This window comes from Artibeus jamaicensis, unplaced genomic scaffold (genome assembly GCF_021234435.1).
Source record: "Artibeus jamaicensis isolate MK-2021 breed Jamaican fruit bat unplaced genomic scaffold, CSHL_Jam_final contig_867, whole genome shotgun sequence".
NCBI lineage: Eukaryota > Metazoa > Chordata > Mammalia > Chiroptera > Phyllostomidae > Artibeus > Artibeus jamaicensis.
The window spans coordinates 7,548,041-7,574,068 of record NW_026521995.1 but is presented as its reverse complement, the minus strand read 5'-3'; the positions used below and the strand labels follow the sequence as shown (position 1 = coordinate 7,574,068).

General features: G+C 37.2%; 1 protein-coding gene across 4 annotated transcripts in view; it reads right to left on the bottom strand.

Annotated features, from left to right (window-relative positions):
* ACBD5 (acyl-CoA binding domain containing 5) overlaps window positions 1-26,028 on the bottom strand; it is a 48,990-nt gene continuing 22,962 nt past the window's right edge. For 2 of the 4 annotated variants that reach the window (XM_053654733.1, XM_053654730.1), the window contains 5 exons: window positions 21,397-21,664; window positions 18,434-18,633; window positions 11,408-11,452; window positions 10,989-11,098; window positions 1,781-1,880 (listed from right to left, as the gene is read on the bottom strand). In XM_053654733.1, the coding sequence (XP_053510708.1) occupies window positions 1,868-1,880; window positions 10,989-11,098; window positions 11,408-11,452; window positions 18,434-18,633; window positions 21,397-21,664 (636 nt within the window). In that variant the 3' untranslated portion in view covers window positions 1,781-1,867. Of the gene's footprint in view, window positions 1,881-10,988; window positions 11,099-11,407; window positions 11,453-18,433; window positions 18,634-21,396; window positions 21,665-26,028 lie in introns of all 4 variants that reach the window. The other 2 variants (XM_053654731.1, XM_053654732.1) reach the window with 2 other exon arrangements.

Here is a 26,028-nt window from a genome sequence, read left to right as displayed (position 1 = left end):
CGAAAAGAAATATAGATCATTAAAAAAAATACCATAGTTGTCAATTTAAAATTTTAAATGAGGTTCATGTTAAACAAAGCCAAAACACTATATATCCTATAATTACATCTTTAATTGTATATACAAGAACTGTGTGCAAAGTGCTTTTCAAACTATAAAATAAGACTTTGGAATAGGATACAAATAGTTCACCTTTAGAGTTAGTAAGCGCCAACTGCTCATAACAAATCACCACTGCTTCCATTCTTCTTTTTCTTTTTTATTTAACTGCTTACATTCTTAATTTGCATTTTATTCCTTCATATACTAAGAGAAAAGCCACCCTTTTCTGATATTAATTTTTGATATTTTAAGCTGACAATCTAATTTTTTTAAATAATCCCTGATCCACAGGTCTAAACTCTATTTTTTTCCTAAATGGAGGAGTTTTTAAAAACCAATTTCAGTACATCCCCCTAGACAGACACATTTTAATCAAGATGGGATTTAAAAATGAAAAAGATCAAGTTACATGAAAGAAAAAATGTAGAAAAAAGAGTCTTGGGAAAAGCAAAATGTTTCTTAACTTTTTTCTTCAGGCAAATGAAGAACCATCTCCATATAAGAGATGGATCACTCTCTCTGTTGTGGCAAACACTCCGAACACGTGATGCTAAACCAAATGTCACACAAACCCAAAATGCTTAAAACATTCGTTACTAAATCTTTGAACCAGAGATATCTTTAAAGTACAAAGTACACCTAAATGAGCAGGTACACAGGAAAAATAATTCCAAACAAAGCCTTCAAGGATCTAAATTACAGTTTTCCTTTTAGTTTAAACGTGAGAGGTGTGGGAAAGAAACTTAAATTTACATTAGTTGGGTATGCCTTATTCAAAAGGAAGCACATATCCTGCTAGCTTGCAAATCCTTTTAATATCCCCGTGAAATAGGTATCTCGCAAATATTATACCCCAAAGGGAAGTCTGAGGCACTAAGAGGTTAGGAGTCCAGTCTGTGTAGTTCGCCAGTTGCAGAAAAGTAATTTTCATGTGTGTCCTTTTTGACCTTTGTAAAAACAGTGTAAGTTTTTCATTTTGTATTTCAAAGCACCCGATGAAGCAGAAACAAGATATCCTCAGTTAAAGACAAATGATTACAAAGGGGTAAATGTATAGGATTGAATAAAAATCTTATTAATGATCTGCAGGCTCAGAACAAACTTTCAAACCTACTTTAAGCCCATTCTTCATCTTTTTCATCAGCAGGTTATATGTCTAGTCTGAATCATTCGTAAAAACTAAGCCTCAGATATACGGCTCTAGTTTATAATAATATTGCTTGAATGCTAAAGTCAGAGCTGTGAACACCCAACAAAGATTATAGATATCTTCCACTCCCAGGCATGTTAACTTAAGTGACTAAGGAATGCAGTCAATTTAACTTCACTTGAAATTCACTCCTATTTTGCATTCTTTCTCCTATTTAATTTACAAAATGAAAAATGCCCAGTTATAAATCTGATCTCATTATCACAACTGTACCTAAGCAGCTTATTTTTCTCTATGGGAGAAAATCAGGTAAACGTGTTACCAAACAATAATTAATAATTTAATGTCCTTCAAGTTCCAGGGTAGGAGGAATCTATGTACGCTACCTACAACCTAGTTGAGATTGATTATTCAAGTATCAGTAATATTAGTCCTTAAAATGTTATCATTTGTGTAGTGCAAAATACATATGTATATATGTACACAAAACAAACTACTGGACAACAAAAAGAAACGTAATCATCACAAACTAGGATTTTCCTGTGAGCTCCACAATCCATTTCATTCCAAGGTCATCCAAGCCCAGTGGTCTTCTGGAGTAAAATGCCATTTTCTTCAGTTCAGTTTTCTTTAAAAAGAAAGCAAAAACCAATCACCTATGAATAAAAATGCAACCTCATTGTGAAATATACCCCATGCCATAGAACTGTCTAACATAATCATAACATTCAAATTCAAAATAATGCCGTGAAATTACAAATGATCCCTATGAAATCATGTCACTTATAGCTTTATAGGAAAGATCTATCTAATGCTGGTGCTGACATTATCAAAACAGTTTTCACTAAGTCTTGTAAATATACATTCTTCCTCTCATAGCTTCTAAATTCTCATCCTTTTCTAGTTGGCTATTATTACACAATTCAGATTTTTTAGAACTATTTCATAATTTTATCAGAATGGAAAAACTATGAAACAAAAAATCTTTTATTAAGAAACAAGAAATCTTAATAAAACTACAAAATGTTGATAGATGTATAATTTGGACTTTTAAAAACAATTTTATTTATATTTTAGAGAAAGGGGAAGGGAGAGAGAAAGACGGGGAGAGAAACATCAATGTGTGAGAGAAACATGGATTGGCTGCCTCTTGCATGCCTCTAGCTGGGGACGTGGACCACAACCCTGGCATGTGTGCCAACCAGAAATGGAAACAGTAGCCTTTCAGTTTGCAGTCTGGTGCTCAGCCCACTAAGCCACACCAGCCAGGTATGGACTATTCATTTAATCAACATATTTTATGTATCTGATAGTTTCCAGACACTGTGCATGTACTGAGGTTTTAAACATAAATAAGGCAGGCTCTCAGTCCTGAAAAGACCTCTTGGTTTAGTTGAGGGGGATGAGGAGACATAAAAACCAACAATTCAGATACGTATACAGTGACGGTTTTAATGATAGCAGAGTGAATGAGCTATCAGAGAAGGGAGGGCTTGTTAGCACAAGACACAATAATCACATGTGATCTGAGTTCTGGGAAAAGTTTCCCCAGCTGTAAAATTATACCCTCACCAGCCATGAAGATGCCCAAATGGTTGAAACTGCCTCAGTGCAGATTTATTCCTCTCTTCTTTGTAACTACTCTTGTGCAACCCCTTTTGCAGCAGTGCTATTTTAAATAATGGGGTCATTCTTTATGCTGTATAGAAATCTTCTCAGGTACACCTCCTTGGCAGGAGTGACATTTTAAATAAACAGGTCAATTTTCATGTAACTAATGGCTTATACCAGGGGTGTCAAACTCATTTTCACCTGGGGCCACATCAGCCTCACAGTTGCCTAAAAAGGGCCAGATGTAATTTTAGGACTGTATAGATGTAACTACTCCTTTAACAGTTAAACAAGAGCTTGGTGCTGCCTCTAGGAAGAAACAAGGTGCCAGGGTGGATAAAACGCGGTGGAGGGCCAGATTCGTCTGGCAAGCCTTGTGTTTGCCACGTGTGGTTTACACCATATGATCTCACTTATATGCGAAATCTAATGAACAAAATAAACTGACAAACCAGATAAAAACAGAGGCATGGACATGTGGAACACACTGACAGCTGTCAGAGGGGAATGGAAGAGGGGCTGGATGAAAGAAGGTGAAGGGGTTAGCAAAGAACAGGTATGCAGGACCCACAGACACGGACCACAGGGTGGTGGTCTGAACAGAGGCTGGGTGGAGGTGGGAAAGCGGGGTAAAATGGGGGCATCTGTAATAGTATCAACAATAAAAAAAAGTTAAAAAAAGAAAGGAAAACAGGCCCCTGGAGGAATAAAACTGCAGGTGGTTCTAACCGCCTGAGTGAGGTTTTAACAGGATGTTACTAGAAGGTGCCTTGAACAGTAAGCAAAATTTATCAAGAACCCATGTGATGCAGATAACTACGCAAAGTCCTTTACAGATTTATACAACTTGGGTCTATGAACACTAATCTTCTACATTATTCCCTCAAAACAGGGAACCACTGGGTTGGCCAAAAAGCTTGTTTGGTATTTTCCATAAGAAAGCTCTAGTAGTGCTCAGTTGTCTTTAACTTAATTTGGAAAAAATTATTACATTGTATTGTGACACTGTCATGTCATCATGCATTTAAAAAAACGTATCAAAATTGGTTAATTTTTTGTAGACATTTTAATATTGAAGATGGAGGAAGACACCCAACATTTTCAGCAAAGTATGCTTTATCGTTATAAGAAAGGTAAAAACATGCCCTGGCTGGTGTAGCTCAATGGAGTGAGCTCGGGCCTGCAAACTGGACAATTGCAGTTCGATTCCTAGTCGGGGCACATGCCTGGGTTGCAGGCCAGTTCCCAGTGGGGGACACACGAGAGGCAAGCACACATTGATATTTCTCTCCCTCTCTCCTTCCCTTCCCCTCTAAAGATAAATAAATAAAATTTAAAAAAAAAAGGAAGGTAAAAACGCAACTGAAATGCAAAAAAGATTGTGCAGTATATGGAGAAGGTGCTGTAACTAACTGAACGTGTCAAAACTGAACGTGTCAAAACTGACTTGTGAAGTTTAGATTTCTCAATGGATGATGCTCCGTCAGGCAGACCAGCTGAAGTTGACAGTGATCAAATCAAAACCTTAACTGAAAACAATCGAAGTTACATCATGTGGGGAGATAGCTGACATACTCAAAATATCCAAATCAATAAAGTTAATGGTGAAAATGAAAAATGTGTCCTTTTTTTCCTAAGATTTTATTTATTTATCTTTAGAGGGGAAGGGAAGGAGAGAAGGAGAGAAATATCAATGTACGGTTGTCTCTCGTGGGTCCCCCACTGGGAACTGGCCTGCAACCCAGGCATGTGCGCTGACCGGGAATCAAACCGCAGTCCTCTGGTTCACAGGTCTGTGCTCAATACACTGACCTACACCAGCCAGGAAAAAATGTGTCTTTTATTTTACAGAAAAAAACATATGGACTTTTTGGCCAACCCAACAGAATATAAATAAATCACTATCACTATTTTCAGAACTTTAGAATGTTTTTCAGCCTCTTAATAAGATCTGTGTCTTAAAATTAAGAACAAACTGACAGTGATCAGGGGGGAGATGGGAGGGGATAATGGGGGGAAAGGGTGAAGTGTTTTCAGGAACAACCATAAAGGACACAATGACAAAAACAAGCAGGGGGAGGGATCAGCGGACGGAGGTGGACATGGTTGGGGGAGGGGGAGGGGTGGAGGCAAGAGGCAGAAAACTGTACTTAAACAATAATAAAAATTTTTTTAATTACTAAATGGACAGGTGAATGAATGAATAAATCATTAAGTCATAAAAAATACAAATAAGATCTGTCTCTCCTTTAAAAAAATTAACTCACAAAATATAGGGTATGTTGTGATAAGGAAATAAAAATTACAGAAAACAACAAATAAGGGAATAGGAATACAATTCTGCCTTTGCCCTAGTCTGCTGAACTCTATACTCTGGCTGTACTGCTGAAATTCTTTCCCGTCCTCAAAAGTGTGGGCCTGCCTTTTTTAGGCCAGTACCATCTACTCCAGGCTCCATTTGAAGTATGTTTCTCCTCAGATCATCCCCTCCAATTTTTAATGATTATCTCTCTACTAAAAGCTCAGTATTTCCAAGGAAACGGTATGACAGCAAATTTATTAATCTAGGCAGACTGGTAAAGAAAGTAATCAGAAAAAGTAATACATTAAGAGTAGCCTTTTAACCCTGGCTGGGTAGCCCATTTGGTTAGAGCGTCATCCTGATCCACCAAGGTTGCAGGTTCGATCCCTGGTCAGAGCACATACAAGAATCAACCAATGAACACATAAATAAGTGGAACAACAAATCGATGTTTCTGTTTCTCTCTTTCTCCCCTCCCTTCCTCCCTGTCTTTAAAATCATTTTTTTAAAAAAGAGAGTTGTCTTTTGACTTTTACAGGTCTGTTTTCAATATTTAACTCATGGATAATTTTAATAGTAGTACCATAAGGTTAGGTAACTGGGGAGAGGTGGCGGTGTAGGAGACTCTTCAGGGCCTATTTTTGAACAGCTCTGCAGGTGTTGTTCTTCAGATCACATACAGAAAGAATTTTTTAATCCACTGCAGAGTGATGTGAGAAATCTTTTACTTTTAAATTTACATTCTTCTATATTAAAAAAAATCAAGCAATGGACCTTAAGTATTACTTTTAATGTTGAAAAAGTTTTTTAAAGCTTACCACAAATAGCCACTTAGTTACATATGTATAAGACTATCTCAGTGTGTCTGTTTGGGTCAAGATGCATACTTATTAGATGAAATGAAAGCTTTTCCATGTCATGGCACTTCAGTTTGCCATCCTGCCCAGAGTGGGCATTCAACCGTGTCCTCAGCATGTATTTACTGAAAGCCTACTACCTGCCACTCACTGCACTAGGGGATGATGTCCAGGAGTCTCTACTGTGAGTAGGGCAAATTCTCTCCTGCCCATACATTTCCCATCCTCACTGAACTTCTAGCTCTTTCGCTACATCTCTAACAGACCTATCTCCTCTAAACTATACACGCTGTTCTCTAACCTTCTTCCTTTAACACTAGATTCAAAACTGTTAAACCCTGACAGGTTAAATCCTGCCTAAATCCCTTCAAAGCCAAACTTATCTCCAAGTCAAATATAGCTCCTCTCTCTAACCCCAGTTAATCTGTTACATATATAAGCAAACAATAAATAAAAACACTATGTCTCATCCAAATGTAGTTGTGCATTGCTAGTAACGTGCAATTTGAAAGAACTATACACCTAACATACACTGGAAAACTTGATAATGATGCAATAATAAAAAATTAAAAACAGGAGAGAATTTCTTCATTCAGAGACATCTATAAACAATGGAAAGATACTTAGGAGAAATGGTATATATTTCTATTAGTAAGGAACAGTTAAAAAATAATAATTTTAGGCCCTGACCAGTGTGGCTCAGTTGGTTGGATGGGGGTGTGTATGGGATGCAGGGATGACTGTTTTTCTTTCACATCAATGTTTCTCTCCCTCTCCTTCTCCCTTGCTTCCCCCTCACTGTAAAAATAATAGAATATTTTAAAAAATATAAATAAACGGCACTTCCGCCAAGATGGAGTTGTAAGTGGAAGCACTGCACCTTCTCGCACAACTAAGTTTAAAAACAACAAAGTTTTAGCAACAAAAACACAGCCAAAGCACAGAAAATTGAACTATACAGAAGTCTGACAACAACGAACCCTTCACCCAAACTGGTAAGAGGGGCAGAGCCAGCAGCAGAGCGGGGTCGGGCAGGAAAGATCCACCGAACCAACCCGGGCATGCCGCCCAGGTGCGCCAGCAGCCGTGGGCGGATCCCAGGTGTGGAGAAGCAGGCGGACCCACTGAGGGCTCATCACAGTCACACATTCGAGTGCAGATAAACCGGTGAAGGAGCGAGCAGTGAGACGGACAGCGCAGGCCCCAACAGCAGGAAGCGGCAGAGGGGACCCCCATTGCCCCTCTCTGACCCCACCCCCACATACAGCATCACAACCCAGCGACCTGGGTGGCCCCACCCTGGTGAACGACTAAGGCTCCGCTCCTCATACCTAACAGGCACAAACAGATCAAAACATGGCTCGACAACAACTCAGAGCCCCAGAGCCCATAAATCTAAGCAATGAAGAAATAGCCAAATTTTCAGATGCATAGTTCAAAACACTGGTGATCAGGATGCTCACAGAACTGGTTGATTTTAGTCACAAATTAGAGGAACATATGAAGGCTAAACTAATTAAAATGAATGGAAATACACGGGAAACCAATAGTAATATAAAAGAAACTGGGACTGCAATCAAAGGAGTGGACCAGAAGGAAGAAAAAAATGACCAAACAGAAAAGGATGAAGAAACAAGAATTCAAAAAAATGAGGAGAGGCTTAGGAACCTTCAGGACATCTTTAAATGTTCCAACATCCGAATTATAGGGGTACCAGAAGGGGAAGAGGAAGAGCAACAAGTAGAAAACTTATTTGAACAAATAATAAAGGAGAACTTCCCCAATCTAGCAAAGGAAATAGACTTCCAGGAAATCCAGGAAGCTCAGAGAGTCCCAAAGAAGTTGGACCCAAGAAGGAACACACCAAGGCACATCATAATTACATTTGCCAAGATTAATATGAAGGAGAGAATCCTTGAAGCAGCAAGACATAAGGGGACAGTCACTTACAAAGGAATTCCCATCAGACTGTCAGCAGATTTCTCAAAAGAGACCCTACAGGCAAGAAGGGGCTGGAAAGAAGTATTCCAAGTCATGAAATCCAAAGACCTACAACCAAGATTACTCTGTCCAGCAAAACTTTCATTTAGAATGGAAGGGCAGATAAAGTGCTTCTCAGATAAGATCAAATTCAAGGAGTTCATCATCACCAAGCCCTTATTATATGAAATGTTAAAGGGACTTATCGAAGAAAAAGAAGATAAAGATGAACGGTGAAAGGACAGTAAACTCACAGTTATTAACAACCACACCTAAAACAAAAGCAAACTAAAAGGACAGCTAGATCAGGAGCAGAACCATAGAAATGAAGATCACATGGAGGGTTAGCAACAGGGGAGTGGGAGGAGAAGGGGGGAGAAGGTACAGAAAATAAGTAGCATAGACGGTAGGTAGAAAATAGTTAGGGGGAGGGCAAGAATAGTATGGGAAATATAGAATCTAAAGAACTTGAGACACGTGGTCATAAACTACAGGGGGGGAATGGTGGGGGAGGGGGTATGCAAGGTGGAGGGGAATGAAGGGGGGGAATAGAACAACGGTAATGGCATAATCAATAAAATATATTTAAAAATATATAAATAAATGAATAATTTTAGAATAATTGCTGGTGACTGCTAAAGCAAAGTATACTTTGTCTTTTCAGTCTTTTCTTTCTTAATCTTCACCCAAGTATATACCTTTTATTATTATTATTATTATTAGTAGTAGTAGTAGTAGTAGTAGTATTGATTTTAGAGAGAAAGGAAGGGGAAGAGACAGAAAGAGAAAAACAATGATGTGAGAGAAACATTGATCGGTTGCCTCCTACACACACTCTGACCAGGGATCAAACCCACAACCTAAGTATGTGCCCTGACTGGGAACCGAACCTGCAACCTTTTGGTTACGCAATGACACTACAACCGAGTCATCTGGCCAGGGCTGTTTATTTAGTCTTTAATAAAGTGACTAGATGCTTCAACCTTAGGCATAAATTGTTAACCAAAGTTAAGCTTTAGGTTTTGTTGTATGCCCATTTCTCTACCCTCCAATTCCCCACTTTCTACATAAGACACATAAAAGGGAACTTTAATATGCATTGCAAAATATATAAACACCTGGTGATAGTGCCACTGTTCCCTGCAGCTTAAATTACTACAAGTTACATTTACTACGGGTTGAAAAAAGGCCTGGTTCTTTTTTCTTCCTGTTATCAGGGACATCACAATTTAAAATGCTGTACAGCACGAAGCCTAACCATTGTAGGAGAAATGTGAAATGTGCGAAAAAAGAAAAGAAAGAATTTAAAATAGGGTCTATACCTTAACAGCTGAAATGACACATGCACAAGAGGACTAGGAAGGGAGGAAATAATATTGAGAAAGCAAATTATGCTTCTGAAACCCTACTAAAATTTTTTTAAGTGAGCAGGTATATTCTAACACATGAATACATCAGAAACTTATTCAGTCCACTTATAAACATAAAGCAGAAAACAAGGAAGACTAAAACAATTCACCCAATGCCACAAGCATTTCAGTCTCTCTACTATGAACTATTCTAACTGGAGCATTAGCACTACTGTGCTGATAATCCCTTCTACATCAGAGAAGAGCAAGTGTTTGGTTTTTGCTTTGTTATCAAATGTAATAATTAGAATCTTGGGTTCTTTGGTAGCAGAACAACAAACCTGGTTATTTAAACCTGAACAAATTTAAAAACGTGTTTTTACTACACATAGTTAAGAGGGCACTTAAAAAACCTTACTATCAAATACCCTATTTCTTTCCCCCATCTGTTGTCACTTAATGGGAAATGGTACAAAGTACAAAAACACCATCAGTGAGGCTGTCCATCAGGGAGGTAAACAACTGTCTATGGGCCCATCCATGTAAAGTAATTCAGTTTATATAGTGCCCAAAAAAGTGCTTTAAAGATTTTCTTAAACCCAAAGAGTTTTGGCTTCAGGCATTCTTAACCTAGACAATCTCAGAGCACTTGCAAGAATTGCATTCTATTATTCTCAGACTTATTTGAGTTACCTCCTAGTATCCCAATTGAAATTTCTGGCACCCAAATAAGAATAATCCCTATTTCTAGAGATAGTCAATGACCAGGCTGAACATTTTCTGAAATGTCGATGTCTATAGGGACGTTAGACAGCACACACACATTATTTATTTATTTATTTAACCTAGCCTCTGTCCTTTTTTTAAAAAGATTGAACATATTCACTTTTAGAGAGAAAGGGAAGAGAGGGAGAAAAACATCAATGTGTGAGATACATCAATCGGTTGCCTCTCGCACGCCCCCTACTGGGGGCCTGGCCCACAACCCAGGCATGTGCCCTGACCAGGAATCACACAAGCAAGTCTGGTTCGCAGGCTGGCACTCAACCCACTCAGCCACACCAGCCAGGGCATAGCCATTATCCTTTTCATTAGCAAAGGGCCTAAAATAAACATCAGACTTTAAGAACATTGTTTCCTCATGAACTATAAAACTAAGCCTATAATAATTTTCTTATTGTTGCTTACATCAAAGGTGTACAAATCCACCAGATGCGCTCAAGAAAAAAAGTTTTAAGTCTAACAAAAAATTAGACACCCACCAGATATCATTTCCAAGGTAATTTCAGCCTTGGTATCAGTACAGAATATTCAGCATGACAATATATCTATGAAATTGACCTATCCTTTTTTAAAAGATGTTATATATTCATTAATTTTTTAAAGGGAGGGGGAGGGAGGAAGAAAGAGAGGAAGAAAAATATTGATAGGTTGCATCTGCATGCACCACGACCAGGAACCAAACCTCCAACCCAGGCATGTGTCCTGATGGGGAATCCAACTGGCAACCTTTTGCTTTGTGGGATGACACCCAAGCCACTCTGGTTAGGGCCAGACCTATCCTTTTAACTGCAGCTGAAAGCTCTGTCTATTGTAAGAATTTATACACCACTTGAATTATAAAACTATAGTATTACCTTCTCCTTCTTTGATAATATAAATACACCAACCACTGGGCAATAAAAGGCCATATGATAGCAAAGGTTAATGCACCAGGAGACATCTCGAAGGGCCACCAAGATGATTTCTAAGAAAATAAAGTAGACTAGTCACTAATCTATTACATATTGTATGCATAAACTTAAAAACAATTCATAATTTAAAAATATATAATTAATAAATCAATCTGTTAGAGAGAAGATCTGCATTTCAGAGCACAATTTAATAAACAGACTTTCAGGAGTACTTCAGACTTACATAAACACAAATATCCATCCTTTTAAGTTCAAAGTTCCAAAGGGTAGAATTCATTTGGAATTCTTTAAGGGTCTCATATAATCTAAACTGATTCTAACTTTTGAAACCATGGTACTTAGATTTAAAAAAGATTTCTTACCTGTGAGGAAGGCTGACTACTAGTCTGTAATGTTGATGATTTTGCCTATAAGTACAAATGAAAGTGATTTAGCTTTGATGAATGAAAAAAAATACAGTAATTTTTCAATTTTCTATCTTAAAAGCAAAACTGAAATATTAGTTTATTCTTTTTCTGTTAATTATGTTTTATCCATATGGATGAAATGACAAGGTTCCTAAAATTACTAGCCAAATAAATACCTTTGACATTTTATATTTTATAGTTCAAATATTAGAAAATTATCAAAATAAAACTTCAAATGTACTTAAACCATTACTTCTTTTACATTCTTATTAAATTACCTAATCAACTGTTCTCATTAATTTTTTAAAAAATGCTATTTATTGAGAGGTAAATAAAACTTTAGGGGGGAAGAGTGAGAGAGAGACACCGATTTATTCTTCCACTTATTTATGCATTCATTGGGTGTTTCTTGTATGTGCCCTGACTGGACAGGGAACCCACAACCTTGGCGTATTGGAGCTATACTCTAACCAATTAAGCTACTACTGGCCAGGGCTCTCATTGATTCTCTAATTTCCATACAAACTACCAATTTACAAACACACTTCAGAACTACAGTCTTCTTTATTAGGAAAAATTATAGAGATTATATAAATAATATCCAAAGATCTGTTTTGGAAATCCATAAGTTATAGCAGAAGAGGTATTTCTTTTTAAATATTTTATTTATTTATTTTTAGAGAGTGGGAAGAAGAGAGAAAGAGAGGGAGAGAAACATCAACGTATGGTTGCCTCTCGAGGGCCCACTACCAGGCACCTGGCCTGCAACCCAGGTATGTGCCCTGAATGGGAGTTGAACTGGTGACCCTTTGGTTCGCAGCCCAGCACTCAGTCCACTGAGCCACACCAGCCAGGGCAGAAGAGGTATTTATTGATAGATATGAGAAATAAAGTATTTATGTTGCAGGTTTTGATTTTTTCCCCAGTATTTAGGTATAACTGACAGGTAAAATTGCACATATTTAAAATATACAACTTGAAGATTTGATATATGCATACATTATGAAATGATTACCATAATCAAGTTAATTAAGACCTCATATAGTTACCTTTGAGGAAAGAGTATTATAGGTTTCTTAATGAGAAGTATATACTAAGGAGAAAATTTTGAAACTAATTTAGGAAACTGAGCTCATCCCAAACACATTTCCTTATGCTAGATGTCAGCAATTCATTATTCCAGTTTCTACATTTATTATAGCTCCAGAGAAATGGTGTGAGGATTAGTGAGCTCATTCAATGATTAATTCCATAAATATTTACTGAGCATCCATTATGTACCAGTCACTATTCTACGCAAAGAACAAAAATGACAAAAACCACTGCCCTGATGAAGCTTATACTGTAATGAAAGGCTATAGATAGTAATAAACAAATCAGTAAAATACATGTCAGGTAGTGATAAATGCCATAAAGAAAAATAAAACAGGAAGGGGAGATGAGACATGTTGGAGGTTGGAAAGCTTAGAAGCAAGAGTGGCCAGGAAGGCTTTGCTGACAATTGTAAGCTAGTGGCTAACTTCCCTACAGAGAGAACAGCAAGCGCAAAGATCTGGGGTGGGAGGGAGCCTGCTGGCAAGTGTGTGTGGCCCAGTATGACTATACCTTAGAGGCAAAACTAATTTCCTTGGAATATTGCATTAATCCTTCAGACCATTCAGGTATTAAGGAAATTACAGTTACAGTAAACTCAAGTTGCAAGTGCAGAAAGAATCTAGACAAGGTAAGTATTTTTATGATGTTACTTATAATGGTACCTTGCATGCATAATAATATCTAACAAGAGATTTACCTTAATGGCACTTCCCCAGACTTAATGAAATAAAGGGTATATTTACAAAATTGGGCTCCCAGGAATCTGATGACTTATCTGAGGTTCCATTATTCACTGTGATTCAGAAACTTGAGGTGAACAAATCCCAATGTAATGACACAACTACTCTTCATTAAAGCAGCAACTACTAACACCTACTACAATAAAATCATAACTAATAAATGCAACTACAAGGTCTGTCCAGAAAGTATCCAGCTGGATACTGTGAAAAATAGGCACATTTATTGAAGAAGATACAAGAAACATTGTAGATAGGACAATGATGCCTCAGTCCCCTTCAAAGTAGGAACCTTGGGACCTCACACAGTTCTCCATTCTATCTTCTTGAATCTCATCAACAGTGTGAAATCTCTTCCCTTTTTAAGGTGATTCTACTTTTGGGAAAAGCCAGATGTCACAGAGCACCAAATCTGGGTTGTAGGGGAGCTGAGTCACCAGGGTGATTTGATGTTTCAACAAAAAATTCTGCACAAGACATGATGCATGAGCAGGCACATTGTCAAGATAAAGCTGCGAATCGCCAGTTTGCCCATAGCTGCAGCCATTTTCATCATATTGCATAGAAATATGCAAAAAAATACATTGAGGTGGTACTCCTCATAAATCGTTTGGGCTGAAGGAGTGTACTTGTGATGGACAACACCTTCCCAATCAAAAAACACTGTTAACATGGTCTTCATCTTGCTGTGACTTTGTCATGTCTTCTTTGGGGGTAGACAACCAGGTGACTTCCATTGGGAGAACTGGGCCTTCGTTCCCGGATCCTAGCTGTACACCCACAATTCATAATCTCTGGTTATAACCTTCTTGAGAATATCTGGTTCATTAGCAGCAGTTTGAATTGAGTCATTAACAACTGTAACATGATGTTCCTTCTGCTCTAGTAGCAGAAGTCACAGAATGAATTTTACCACAACACGTTTATGCCAAGATCCTGCATCAAAATCTTGGACACAGTAGTTGTAGAATCTGTAGATCAGCTTCTAGTTCTCACACTGTCAGTTGTCAATCTTTGTTGATTGCAGCTCATACACATTCAACATTCTCAGGTGGTCTGCTTGTTGCAGACCTTCCAGAGCATGGATCACTTCCATCAGATTCTGAACCACCTTTGAAGAATTTGTGCCACACCATTATTTATGCTGCACTCATATCATCCTGGAAAGCTTTTTTTTTCATCCTGGAAAGCTTTCTGAATCATCCAAATAGTTTCTGCAGAGGAGTGTTCAACCTTAAAGCAAAATCTGATGCAGATTTGTTGCTCTATTAGTGCAATCATTTTGAATGCGACAGCCACACAGGACACATGTTCACTCAACAGCATCTACTGCCCCCATCGACTAGTACAGGGAAGTTGTCATTGTTCACACATGCGTATTCCAGTCCACTCTCCTTGGCTGCCAGGTTACACAGATGTTGCACAAATCATTCTCTTTATATCAACATGGGCTGGACTTTTTCCAGACAGACCTCTGCTTATAAATAATTTTTTTTCTAAGTAATAAATGGTCTGGAAAGGCAAATTAAGATTCCCAAAGACACTTGTTTACACTTAAGAAGTAACCAAAAATACTTATATAATTAGCATTATGATTTTTGGCTTTATTGATATTTATTCATATATGCTGTTAAAGAAAAAATTCAATGACACTTGTAAGACTTTATTCAAGGGAGCAGGGTCTATTGCTATAAATATAGGGACCACTGCAGTGGGGGAGAAAGATTAAATTCAAGTTTCAATGTAGCAGGGACAAGTGGGAATTTATATTCAAAAAGTAGGGTGGTAATCAACAGATGGAAAATTACTCAGAGGAAACATCAGGGGTAAGGGAGATTCTAGCTAAACCAACCTAACAGGATTCTTGCTAAAGACAAGCCAAGGTGATCTCATCACCTGGGTGATGTTTGGAAGATAAAGAACCTGTTCAGATACTGAAGGCAAGCAGTTCTGGTTAAACTGACTAAGCAGGGTTCTTGCAAAAACAATTTTACAAGGAACAAGTGAATAAATGGGCCTAAGAGATGGTTCTCGGGCCTGACTAAAGTTTGGTCAAGCAACAAATCTTTGTTAATATCAACGAGCTTCTATGTAGCTTTCAAATATTTAGAAATTCTACTAGTATTCTATTGGTAGATTAAAATAAAGATTACTAAATTTTCTGGAAAATCATTTTGAAGAGAAAAATATCTCATATAATAGTAGCCATTACAAAGAAAATATGAAGACAAAGAATTATTTGTTAGGTCCTCCCTAAGGCTGTGAACCTCCTGAGGGAAGAAACCCTGCTGTTTTACCAGCATTGCTGTCATCACCCCTTCAGGTATGTTTCAGGCACTGTACTAAACACTCTATTTTATCCTCTGAACAAGCTTACGAGGTAGGCATTAATATTTTCTTTTTACAGATAAGAAAAATGAAGTACAGAGAGGTTAAATAACCCAACCCAACATCACAGTGGAGAGCTAAAATTTGAACTTAGGTAGTTTTCTTTAAGGTCAACCACACCGTGCTCTCTCTCTTTCCACTTTTGTGTCTGTTACCTAGACAAGTATCTGATCTGTGGCTATTCAACAAATATTTATTGAGTGAATGAATCTACGGAACTATTTTACAAAATAGTAATATAGTTCAGACAGCTTACTGTGTGCAAAATACGTTGCATAAGAATCAGGAACTGACTTACAGACCTGGCTCTGCCTCTAATTAACATGTGCTCCTGTACTGCAGCTTCTTCATCTGCTGGACCAAAATACTAGAACTGAAACAAGTTTTCTTCAGTTCTATAATTTACTGCTATACTATCATCAATTGATTTTTTACTTATGCAAACCAATTATGCAAATTTTATTCACACACACGAACTATGCAAACTTTAAGGGAAAAGTCCTTAGTGTGTCAGAATCTTTTTAAATTTCGTTTTTTGTAAGACAAGAGTGGAAAAAAATCTCCTAAAAAAAGACCAAAAGAATTTTTAGGAGAATTTAAAAGCCACTGAAGACATTAAATACATATAAAATATTATTTTTTTAAATCACAGATGAAGAAAATACAGACTATCATAACAACGATGTTCAATAAATTAACCAGTGAGGTTGCCCACATGGGTTAGCTTTTTGCTTCCTTTAACAATTCTGTTTTAATATAGGGATAGTTTGATGGGATCATGGGCCTAAACTTCTCAAGGTAATAAGCAATAGCAGAATCTTTTTATTAATGAAAGATGCAAATAGAATGGTTTGATATCAACAATCTACAGCTACCTGGACAAACAAGATGATGTCATTTGTTTAAGGCACTACTCTTAACCTCTTTGTCATTATAGAATCTTGCTGAGAATCTGCAGATGGCAAAGAACCCTCTCTTTTCAAAAATGCAAAACCATACAGAAATTTGCATATTATTTTAGGGTCTTCAAAGCCTCACAAATGACTAGAGATTCCTAATCTGAATGATCAGAAAATGTACTTGAGAGTCACTGAAATAAATATAATTGAGAAGCCTTGTGATAATCTGAATAAGTTAGGTAAAAGGTAAGATATTCACAAAGGTTGTTTGGAGAGCATACAGTATTAGTTTCTTTACATAAATCTATATTTAATGTGTTCATCTTGTAATGGAAGTACATCTTCTCTGATTAACTCCTATAAGTTCTTCTTAACATCTGGTAGAGCAAGATACTTTGATGCTGCACCATGTTTAAAGCTAGGTGAGACATCATAGCTGCCTCCCTCTCCAACCAACGTTACTCAATGAAGAACAATTCAGGGGACAAATGGGACACATCGCTTAGTAGCTACTTGAAAGCTCTGCAGCTGAGTCGAGGGATTATCACAGCCCAATCAAAACTGTGAAACAAGCCCTTGCTGGTGTAGCTCAGTGGACTGAGCATGGGCTGTAAACCAAAGGGTCACCAGTTCAATTCCCAGTCAGGGCACATGCCTGGGCCCGCAAAGGGGGCCATGTGAGAGGCAATCACACATTGATGGTTCTCTCCTCTTTCTCCCTCCCTTCCCCCGCCTCTTAAAACAAATAAATAAAATTTAAAACAAAAAACTAACAAACAAAACTGTGAACCAAGGTGAATTGTCCCTTCCTATGAATCCTTTTCCTTTTGTTTTAGTACCTCCTCCATACTCAGCTGCCTAGCTTTTGTTCAGTACAACAGCATTATGCCATAGCAGAAAGGGCACTGCCCTAGAATATAGTACATCTGGGTTCTGCCTGAGTTTCTTCAACTGTCTACTTGTACTGCCTTTTTAAAGATTTAATGCCTTTAACATTCCAGGGTCAAATAATAGCAAAGGTCAAACTATAACTCCACACTACTCTTTAGCTTCAAAGTTTTGATCCTAAAACTAATTTACACTCAAGGATCAGTAACTTAACACATTAACTCTACAGCATTTTAAAAAGAAGTCAAGATAAAAAACAATGTTTACTACAAAAGAATGACTCTTTGTTTGTTTTGCTTTATTTTTTTAATATATTTTATTGATTATGCCATTACAGTTCTATTTCCCCCCTTCATTCCCCTCCACCCTGCACACCCCTTCCCCCACCATTCCCCGCGTTTAGTTTATAACCACGTGTCTCAAGTTCTTTAGATTCTATATTTCCCCTACTATTCTTGCCCTCCCCCCTATTTTCTACCTACCGTTTATGCTTATTTTCTGTACCTTCTCCCCCCTTCTCCTCCTCCCATTCCTCTGTAGCTAACCCTCCATGTAATCTTCATTTCTATGTTTCCACTCCTGATCTAGCTGTCCTCTTCGTTTGCTTTTGTTTTAGGTGTGGTTCTTAATAACTGTGAGTTTGCTGTCCTTTCACTGTTATGATGAACTCTAGGGCACTGGATATCTTTATTAGTTCCTTAAATTAAACTATTTGAGAGGTCTTATTCTTCTAATATCAAGCAACCTACTCCTTCCTCCAAAATGGAACAGCTAATTTTACACTAAATATTTTCTGTTCTTTTAACTGGAATTTAGCATCCGGGTCACTCTTGAGTAATATTTTGAAAAATAGGTCCTATTAATTTTTTTAAAAACAATTAAAATACATTGGTTTCTGTAAATCTGATCAATACAGATTATACACTATTTTAAAGGATCAACAAGTAGAGGATAAGACAAATTCGGAAGCTTACCTGTGAAGCCGTCAGTGTTTCCAGTTTATGAAGTCTCTGCAGGACATTCTGCATGTCCTCCTGCAGTCGCATGAGCACGAGAGCAATCTGCTCATTGAGGCTGCCTCTTGCCCCTCTGTCTGAACCCCAGCGTTCCCCATCACCTCCACTTCCCACTTGCCGACCCTTGGTTCCTTCGCTCAACTGTTGCGTCCTATGCCCTAATTTAAGAGAGCAAAATAAGTTAGTTGTAAATTATTTCTATAAAAGTAGAAATGGTGTGTTTTATTCATTTTCATTTTTTTTTGCAATCTAAATCTCCACAATGGAGTAGAAGCAATCAGGAACTACACAAAATAAATTATTGAGATCAAAGAGTATATATGTACACTTCTATTCCTATGATATATTCTTGGATTTTTTCCTAAGGTTTTATAATGTACTTAACATACTATTACATGACTAAATATGTATAATTCACAAATAATATTCAGTGTGCATTCTCAAAAATTCTTTACTAAAAGGTAACAAGATTGAAAAAATTTGAAGACTTTCTTTAGAGTATTAAAATCTACACTATCCCTCTGGCTGGTGTGGCTCAGTGAATTGAGTGCTGGCCTGCAAACCAAAGGTTTGCCAGTTTAATTCCCAATCAGGGCACATGGCTACATTGCAGGCAGGGTCCCCAGTGGGGGCATGCGAGAGGCAACCACATATTGATGTTTTCCTCCCTCCCTTCTCCTCTCTCTAAAAATAAATAAAATCTTTAAAAAATAAAATCCATACTAAATAGCTTTCTTTTCTTATTTTAAATCTTCCTGTTACTTTTGTAAGCCTTCCAAATAGTTTTAAAAATGTTTTCCTTATAGACATATTGAAATCTCATTACTTTTAAATTTTGTTGTATATCCATCCATTCTTTTTTTACACATAAATTATACATGATTTTGTATCCTACTTTTAAAAAGTACTATAAACATTGACCTTGTTTAATTGTACTTGAACAATTAAAATAAATTTAAAAAACAAATTAAAAAATATTTATCTACACCACTAAATTTTATTTCAAAAACAATGAAGTGGCTGCATAAATTCCTTAGTAAGACATGAAGCAATTTACTCAATTACTTTATCCACTTGTTGATAGTTAGGATAATTCCAAATGTTTGTGATTACATACAACATTGAAATGGATGTCACTGTATACAAATTCTTATGCAAATTTCTGCTGATTTCTTTAGGATCAACAGATCCGAAGAAGAATTACTGGGTCAAAAGGTTAACAACTTTGTGGAAGTTTTTCATGAGGGTTGCCAAGTTATTTTTCTTTTTGTTTTTAAGATTTTATTTATTTTTATACAGAGGGTAAGGGAAGGAGAAAGAGAGGGAAACATCAATGTGTGGTTGCTTCTCGTGTACCCCCTACTGGGGACCTGGCCTGCAACCCAGGCATGTGCCCTGACTGGGAATCGAACCAGCAATCCTTTGGTTTGCAGGCCGGTGCTCAACCCACTGAGCCACACCAGCCAAGGTGCCAAGTTATTTTTCAAAAAGGCTGACACAGTTCTATCTGCAGTATATAAAAGGTTCTACCTCTTTACTGTATGGATGCAGAAATGAAATATTTTAAGTTTTTACATTTGCTAATGTAATGGGTAATTTGTGTTTGTTTTGTTCTAAACCATAAACAGAAAATTACCTACCTCATTGCCCTGCAGCATCCTGGAACCCTATAACAGCAGCATTCCCAAAGCCATGTGTTCATTTATTTTATGGATTTTTTCAACCACATCCATAGATAATCCTTTAACTTTTTATGACCTCATGAAGTTAAACAGGGATTTTCTTTTTGGGGGGGGATATTTCTATATATTGAGAAATGATCACCATAGTAAGTCTAGTTAACATCTGTCACCAGACACAGATTTTTTTTCTTATGATAGAACTTTTAGGACCTATTGTCTTTAGTAACTCTCAAATATACAGTAAAATATCATTAACTGTAGCCACAGTGTTGTACATTACATCTCCATGACTACTTATTTTATAATTACGAGTTTGTACTTTTTGAGTACCTTCACCTATTTCACTCACCTCAAGACCCCTGCCTCTTTCTGCCTGTGGGAACCACCAATCTGTTCCCTGTATTTTTTTTTTTAGATTCTACATCAGTGAGATCATATGGCATTTGTCTTTCCATTAATTCTTTTTTTTACAATATCTATTCATTTCTTACTACAATTATAAATTATTTACTTTTCTTCCCCACTCAACTTCTATTACTTCATCACATTACTACTCTTAATGTTTACCTTTGAATTGTTAAATGTTCTTTTATCTCTATTACATAATTTTTCAACTTTAAATAATGTCTTTTGACCTAAGTGGGAAAATGTGAAAAAAAGCAAAAAAAGTTCTAACTTTTACCAAAAGTAAGTAAAGTAAGCATCAGCACAGTTGGAGCAACTGGTAAGTGATTGTTCAAGACAGTAATAAAATACAAAGTTGGCTACTTCAAAAAAATTGCATAAAATATGTAAAAATAGAAATGTTTTCCCCTACTCCTTTTGAGAACATACTATTATGACCTGTAGAATCAGAAAAGATAACTAGACATAAAGAAAAATGGTCAGACGTTACATACAGAGAATTTTTACACTCCCTTCGTAGACTGACAGTTTTAGTGGCTCTCCTATCTAGAACTTCCCATTTCACTAATTAGTTTATAAAGACAGTCAACAAAAACAAAAAAGAGCCCTGACCGGCGTGGCTCAGTTGGTTGGGCATTCTCCTGCACGTGAAAGGTCACCTGGGTCAATTCCCAGTTGGGCCACATGCCTGGGTTGTGAGTTCCATCCCCAGATTGGGGAGTACGAGAGGCAACCTATTGATGTTTCTCTCTCACATCAATGTTTCTCTCCCTCTTTCTCCCTCCCTTTCCCTCTCTAAAAACAATAAATAAAAATCTTAAAAGTAATACATACCTCTCCCTCTTCTGACATTAGATAATTCCTCACTTTCCGCACTGCGTTTCTCACGGTGCGGCGCTCCACTGTTACTTCTGCCATCTTCTCCTCCATGTTTCACTTCCCCTTTTCCTTCGACCGCTACCATCCGCATCTCCCCAATGTTGCCATTTCCAGGAGAACTTTGAACATCTCCAGGAAAACCAGGATTTTCCAAGGGCTTATTGGGATCGCCACCCAAGTAATATTGACATGATCCACTGTTTGATGTAAAGCTATCTAAAGACTATAAATGTAAAACGGGTAGTTAAAAGCTATAAACACAAATTATACACCACAAAGTTTTCTTGCTAATAGATTTATTACTGTTTTTATAAAATGTTTTTTCATGTTATTATAAATATTATTTTTCAAAAAATTTTTCTTCAACTCATATTCTGCCTCCTATATGTAGGGGGGAAATGAGACACAAATGAACTGTCCATGAGCCAAGAATTGAGATGTTATGCCAGTGAATTGTTCTCATGGGTCATTCATCCATCCAAGAAACATTTAAATGTGCTACTTTTATCCTAGTTACTATGTTAAACTCTAAAGATAAATATGAAAAAAGAAAAAGTATCTGTATGCCAGAGGCTTCTAGTTTTAGCAAAGGACAGAAAATTATTACAACACAGTTTGGTAAGTGTTATGAAAAGAATGTACATAGCCCTGGCTGGTGTAGCTCAGTGGATTGAGCGCGGGCCTCCGAACCAGACAATCGCAGTTCGATTCCCAGTCAGGGCACATGCCTGGGTTGCAGGCCGGTTCCCAGCAGGGGACGCACGAAAGGCAACCATACATTGATGTTTCTCTCCCCCTCTCTCCTTCCCTTCTCCTCTAATGATAAATAAATAAAATCTTAAAAAAAAAAAAAAGGATGTACAAAGGGTACTATAGGAGCTCACAGGTGAAGTGTCTAATTCATATTGGAGTTGGGTAGAGGCTTGGTCAAGACAGCCTTCCTGGAAGAAATGATATGAACTAAACTTGAAGAATAGATTATTATAAGCCAATTCAAAGACATGGTAATGATGACAGCACATACCAATAAAGTAGTAGTGAGATAGAGGATGATTTGAGAACTTTTGAGATTATACAGTCTATAGGACTTGAAGACTGAATGTTTAGAGTAATGAAAATGACTAGATGATTTTGTGATACTCATCAAGATAGAAAATAATAAGATAAGGTGGTTTCAGTGGACAAACAGAGAAAATGGTAGTGTTATAAATAAGAAAAAAGTTGAGGTTCCTAGGCAAGATGTCTAATAGAGCAGCCAGAATTCAGGAGAGATATAGGTTGGAGATATCACTTTGAGTCATTAGCATGTAAATGATAGTTGAAACCAAGGTAGTAATAATTAGGGATAGATACCAAATTTAAGGGGTCAAACAAGAGGAAGAGAAACTCACAGAGGAAAGCTAAGGGGAGGGAGGGAGGGAAGAGAAGGAAAGAGAAGAAAGATAGAAAAACCATTAAAAATAGTGTAATGGAAGCCAAGGAAATAAATATTTTGAAGGAGAGAGTGGCAATGTTGTTTAATGATACTTAAGTGAGATAGGAAATCCTTTGATCCGTTCGAATGAGCAACAAAGGCATGTTGGCAAGTATCTGAAGTGAATCAAGACTATGAATGAACATGACCAAAAGAAAGGTTGGCCATAAAGGGATGGAGGGCATCAGATGGTTTAGAAAGTATTTTGTTTTAAAGATGGAAGGAATATGAATAGCTTGAGAAGAAAGCACCAGAAGAGGGACAATAGCTGGGAACAGCCTAGAGGGTGTAAAAAATGAACATCTCCAAAGAGGTGGGAGTAAATAAGATACACATTAGAGAAACTGGCTTTAGATGGGAAGAAGGTCTTCCATTGAGGTGGGAAGAAAGGTAGCAAGGTCTGAATGGGTATAGCTTACAGTAAGTCAAAGAAGTAAGTGTCCAGGTGTAATGTTGAAGGAGTAACAACCTAACAGTGTCTATCTTCTCTGTGAAAGAGTAAACGAAATTATTTGATGAAAGGAAGGAAAGGTGAAATAGGACTAACAAGTATCAATCCCCTACTCACATCACCTATTCTGGTAGGACTCTAGCTTCTTATGCTTTAGATGCTACTCAAAGTGTAGCATCACCAGCAGCATCAGCACCAACTGAAAGCTACTTAGAAATGGAAATGCAAGGGTTCTACCCCAGACCTACCAAATGACAAACTGTGGGGTTCAGGCCCCAAAATCTGTGCTATAAGAAGCTCCCCATTAAAGTTTGAGAAGGAGAATAGATAGATAGATAAGGAGAATGTATAAAACAAAGGGGAAGAAAAAAATACCTAAAGTGTTTCTCTCTCTTATCCTTTTACCTTAGACTTCTAACTCACCTGTGTACTGCTATGTACTGCTATGCTGGTTTGAAAATGATATCAGAAATATATGTATGTATATATAAAACACTTCATATCTCCAAGTCTTTACTTCATTTTCAGAACAGTACTTCCAAACTATTATCTGTTCCATTGAGTGGTTATTCTAGAACATGGTTTGCTTTCAGCTTCTGCAAAGCACTAAATACTAATAATTTGATCTTTCAAAATCTCAACCTTTTAGGAAGGAATCAGTAAGTTACTTAATTTATTTAAACAGGACCGAGAAAATAAAAACTGTGAAATAAAAAAACTGACTTTCTCTTCAGCAATATTTTGTTTAGTGAGATGAGGCCCTTGAAAGCATGAGCCTGTCTATCGCCTCAGAAATTTAGTAAAACCACTGGGATACATACAGTGCTTTCAGACCATGAGCCCTCTGGAAAGGGCAGAAACCAAGAAAATATTACATAAAACAAGGTCAAACCATTACTGTATTCAAAAACCACTACCAAGATCCTGAAAATAAAATTATAAAAATAATTTATTACAGATTATCTATCATAAAAAATTATAGATAAATATAGTATTATTTCAGATTGAGCTTAGATTAACAACAGATCAGGCACTAAAACAAGATTTTAATTACACTAGCAGATTGGCTAATACCTCAATGGATAAAGAGCAGTTGAAGCTTGAGGAAAAAATAAATAATGACTCTTTAGAACATATTATTCTATAAGTCATAAGAAAGTACAGCAAAAGGAACTCATTATGAAGTGATAACTGACTTACAGAGCAATAATAATTATGGTGCAACTGTATATAGAACATAATTAAATTCAACATGCTCATGGAAGAAGGAAAAATAAGTAAGAAAAAAACATTACAGAGGCAACATAAGTTAGAAAATACAAGAGAAGGATAAAGAAATATTCCACAGCTCTGGCTGGTGTGGCTCAATGGATTGAGCACTGGCCTGCGAATACAAAAGAGTTGCTGGTTCGATTCCCAGTCAGGGCACATGCCTGGGTTGCAGGCCAGATCCCCAGTAGGGGGGGCTCAAGAGAGGCAACCACACATTGATGTTTCTTTCCCTCTCTTTCTCCCTCCTTTCCCCTCTCTAAAAATAAATAAATAAAATCTTTCAATTAAAAAAAAGAAATATTCCAAAGAAAACTATAATGCTCATTTTTAAACTTTTTATCAAGGAAAATCTCAAACCAACTAGAGCACCAATCACTGTTTCAACAATCACCACTGCAGGGACACTCTTGCTTTATTTCGCCCATGATCCGATGCCTATCCCCAGTGATTTATCCTGGAACAAATCCTAAACATCACATCATCAGCCTAAACACTTTATTGCAACAAGATAAGTATATCAAGAAGTTTAAAAGTATCACCCTGGCTGGTATGGCTCAGTGGACTGAGCGCTGGCCTGCGAACCAAACGGTCGCTGGTTTCATTCCCAGTCAGGGCATGTGCCTGGGTTGTGGGCCAGGTCCTCAGTGGGGGGTCGTGTGAGAGGCAAGCACACATTGATGTTTCTCTCCCTCTTTTTCTCCCTGCCTTCCCCTCTCTGAAAATAAATAAATAAAATCTTAAAAAAAAAAAGAACTATCCCTTAAAAACAAAATTTAAAGCATCATTTACTCTGTGTGTGTATTTCAGATAGGGAACATGCTTAACTGTTAAATTCAAGAGGAAATTATAAAAATTTTTAAAGTAGTTTTATAAGCAGAGATAAATGAAAAAAGGAAAATGTTCGAATCATAATCAGCAAACAATAAATGAATGTGATATCTGTTCTCCACAAAAAGAACTTGGACAAACCTCTTGATTCTCAAGGACTCCAAAACTAATCATAGAGATTAAATATAGTTTAGAAAAACCCACCTGGAAAATTTGCAGGTGACAACCTATAATTAACCTAGACTTAGGATGGGTAATGTGGTGGGGCTGTAGTCTATCTAAGCCAATTTCCTTAAAGAAGGACATCTGAATTGGGGTTTACAGGATGTACAGGAGTTAACTCCGAGTATGGGGCAATGAATGGTCAATTACATTCCAGCAAAATGAATGCAAAGATGCTGGTGTTGGAGGAGAGGAGGGGAAAGGACTTGACATATTAGAGGAGCAGAGAGAAGGCCAAGGTGGGTATGAGCAAAGCCCAAACAAGAGAGTGGTGTGAACAGAGGCCCAAAAGGTAAATAGGAACCAGCTCAGGCCCCATGACAAACTTTAGTCCATCAGC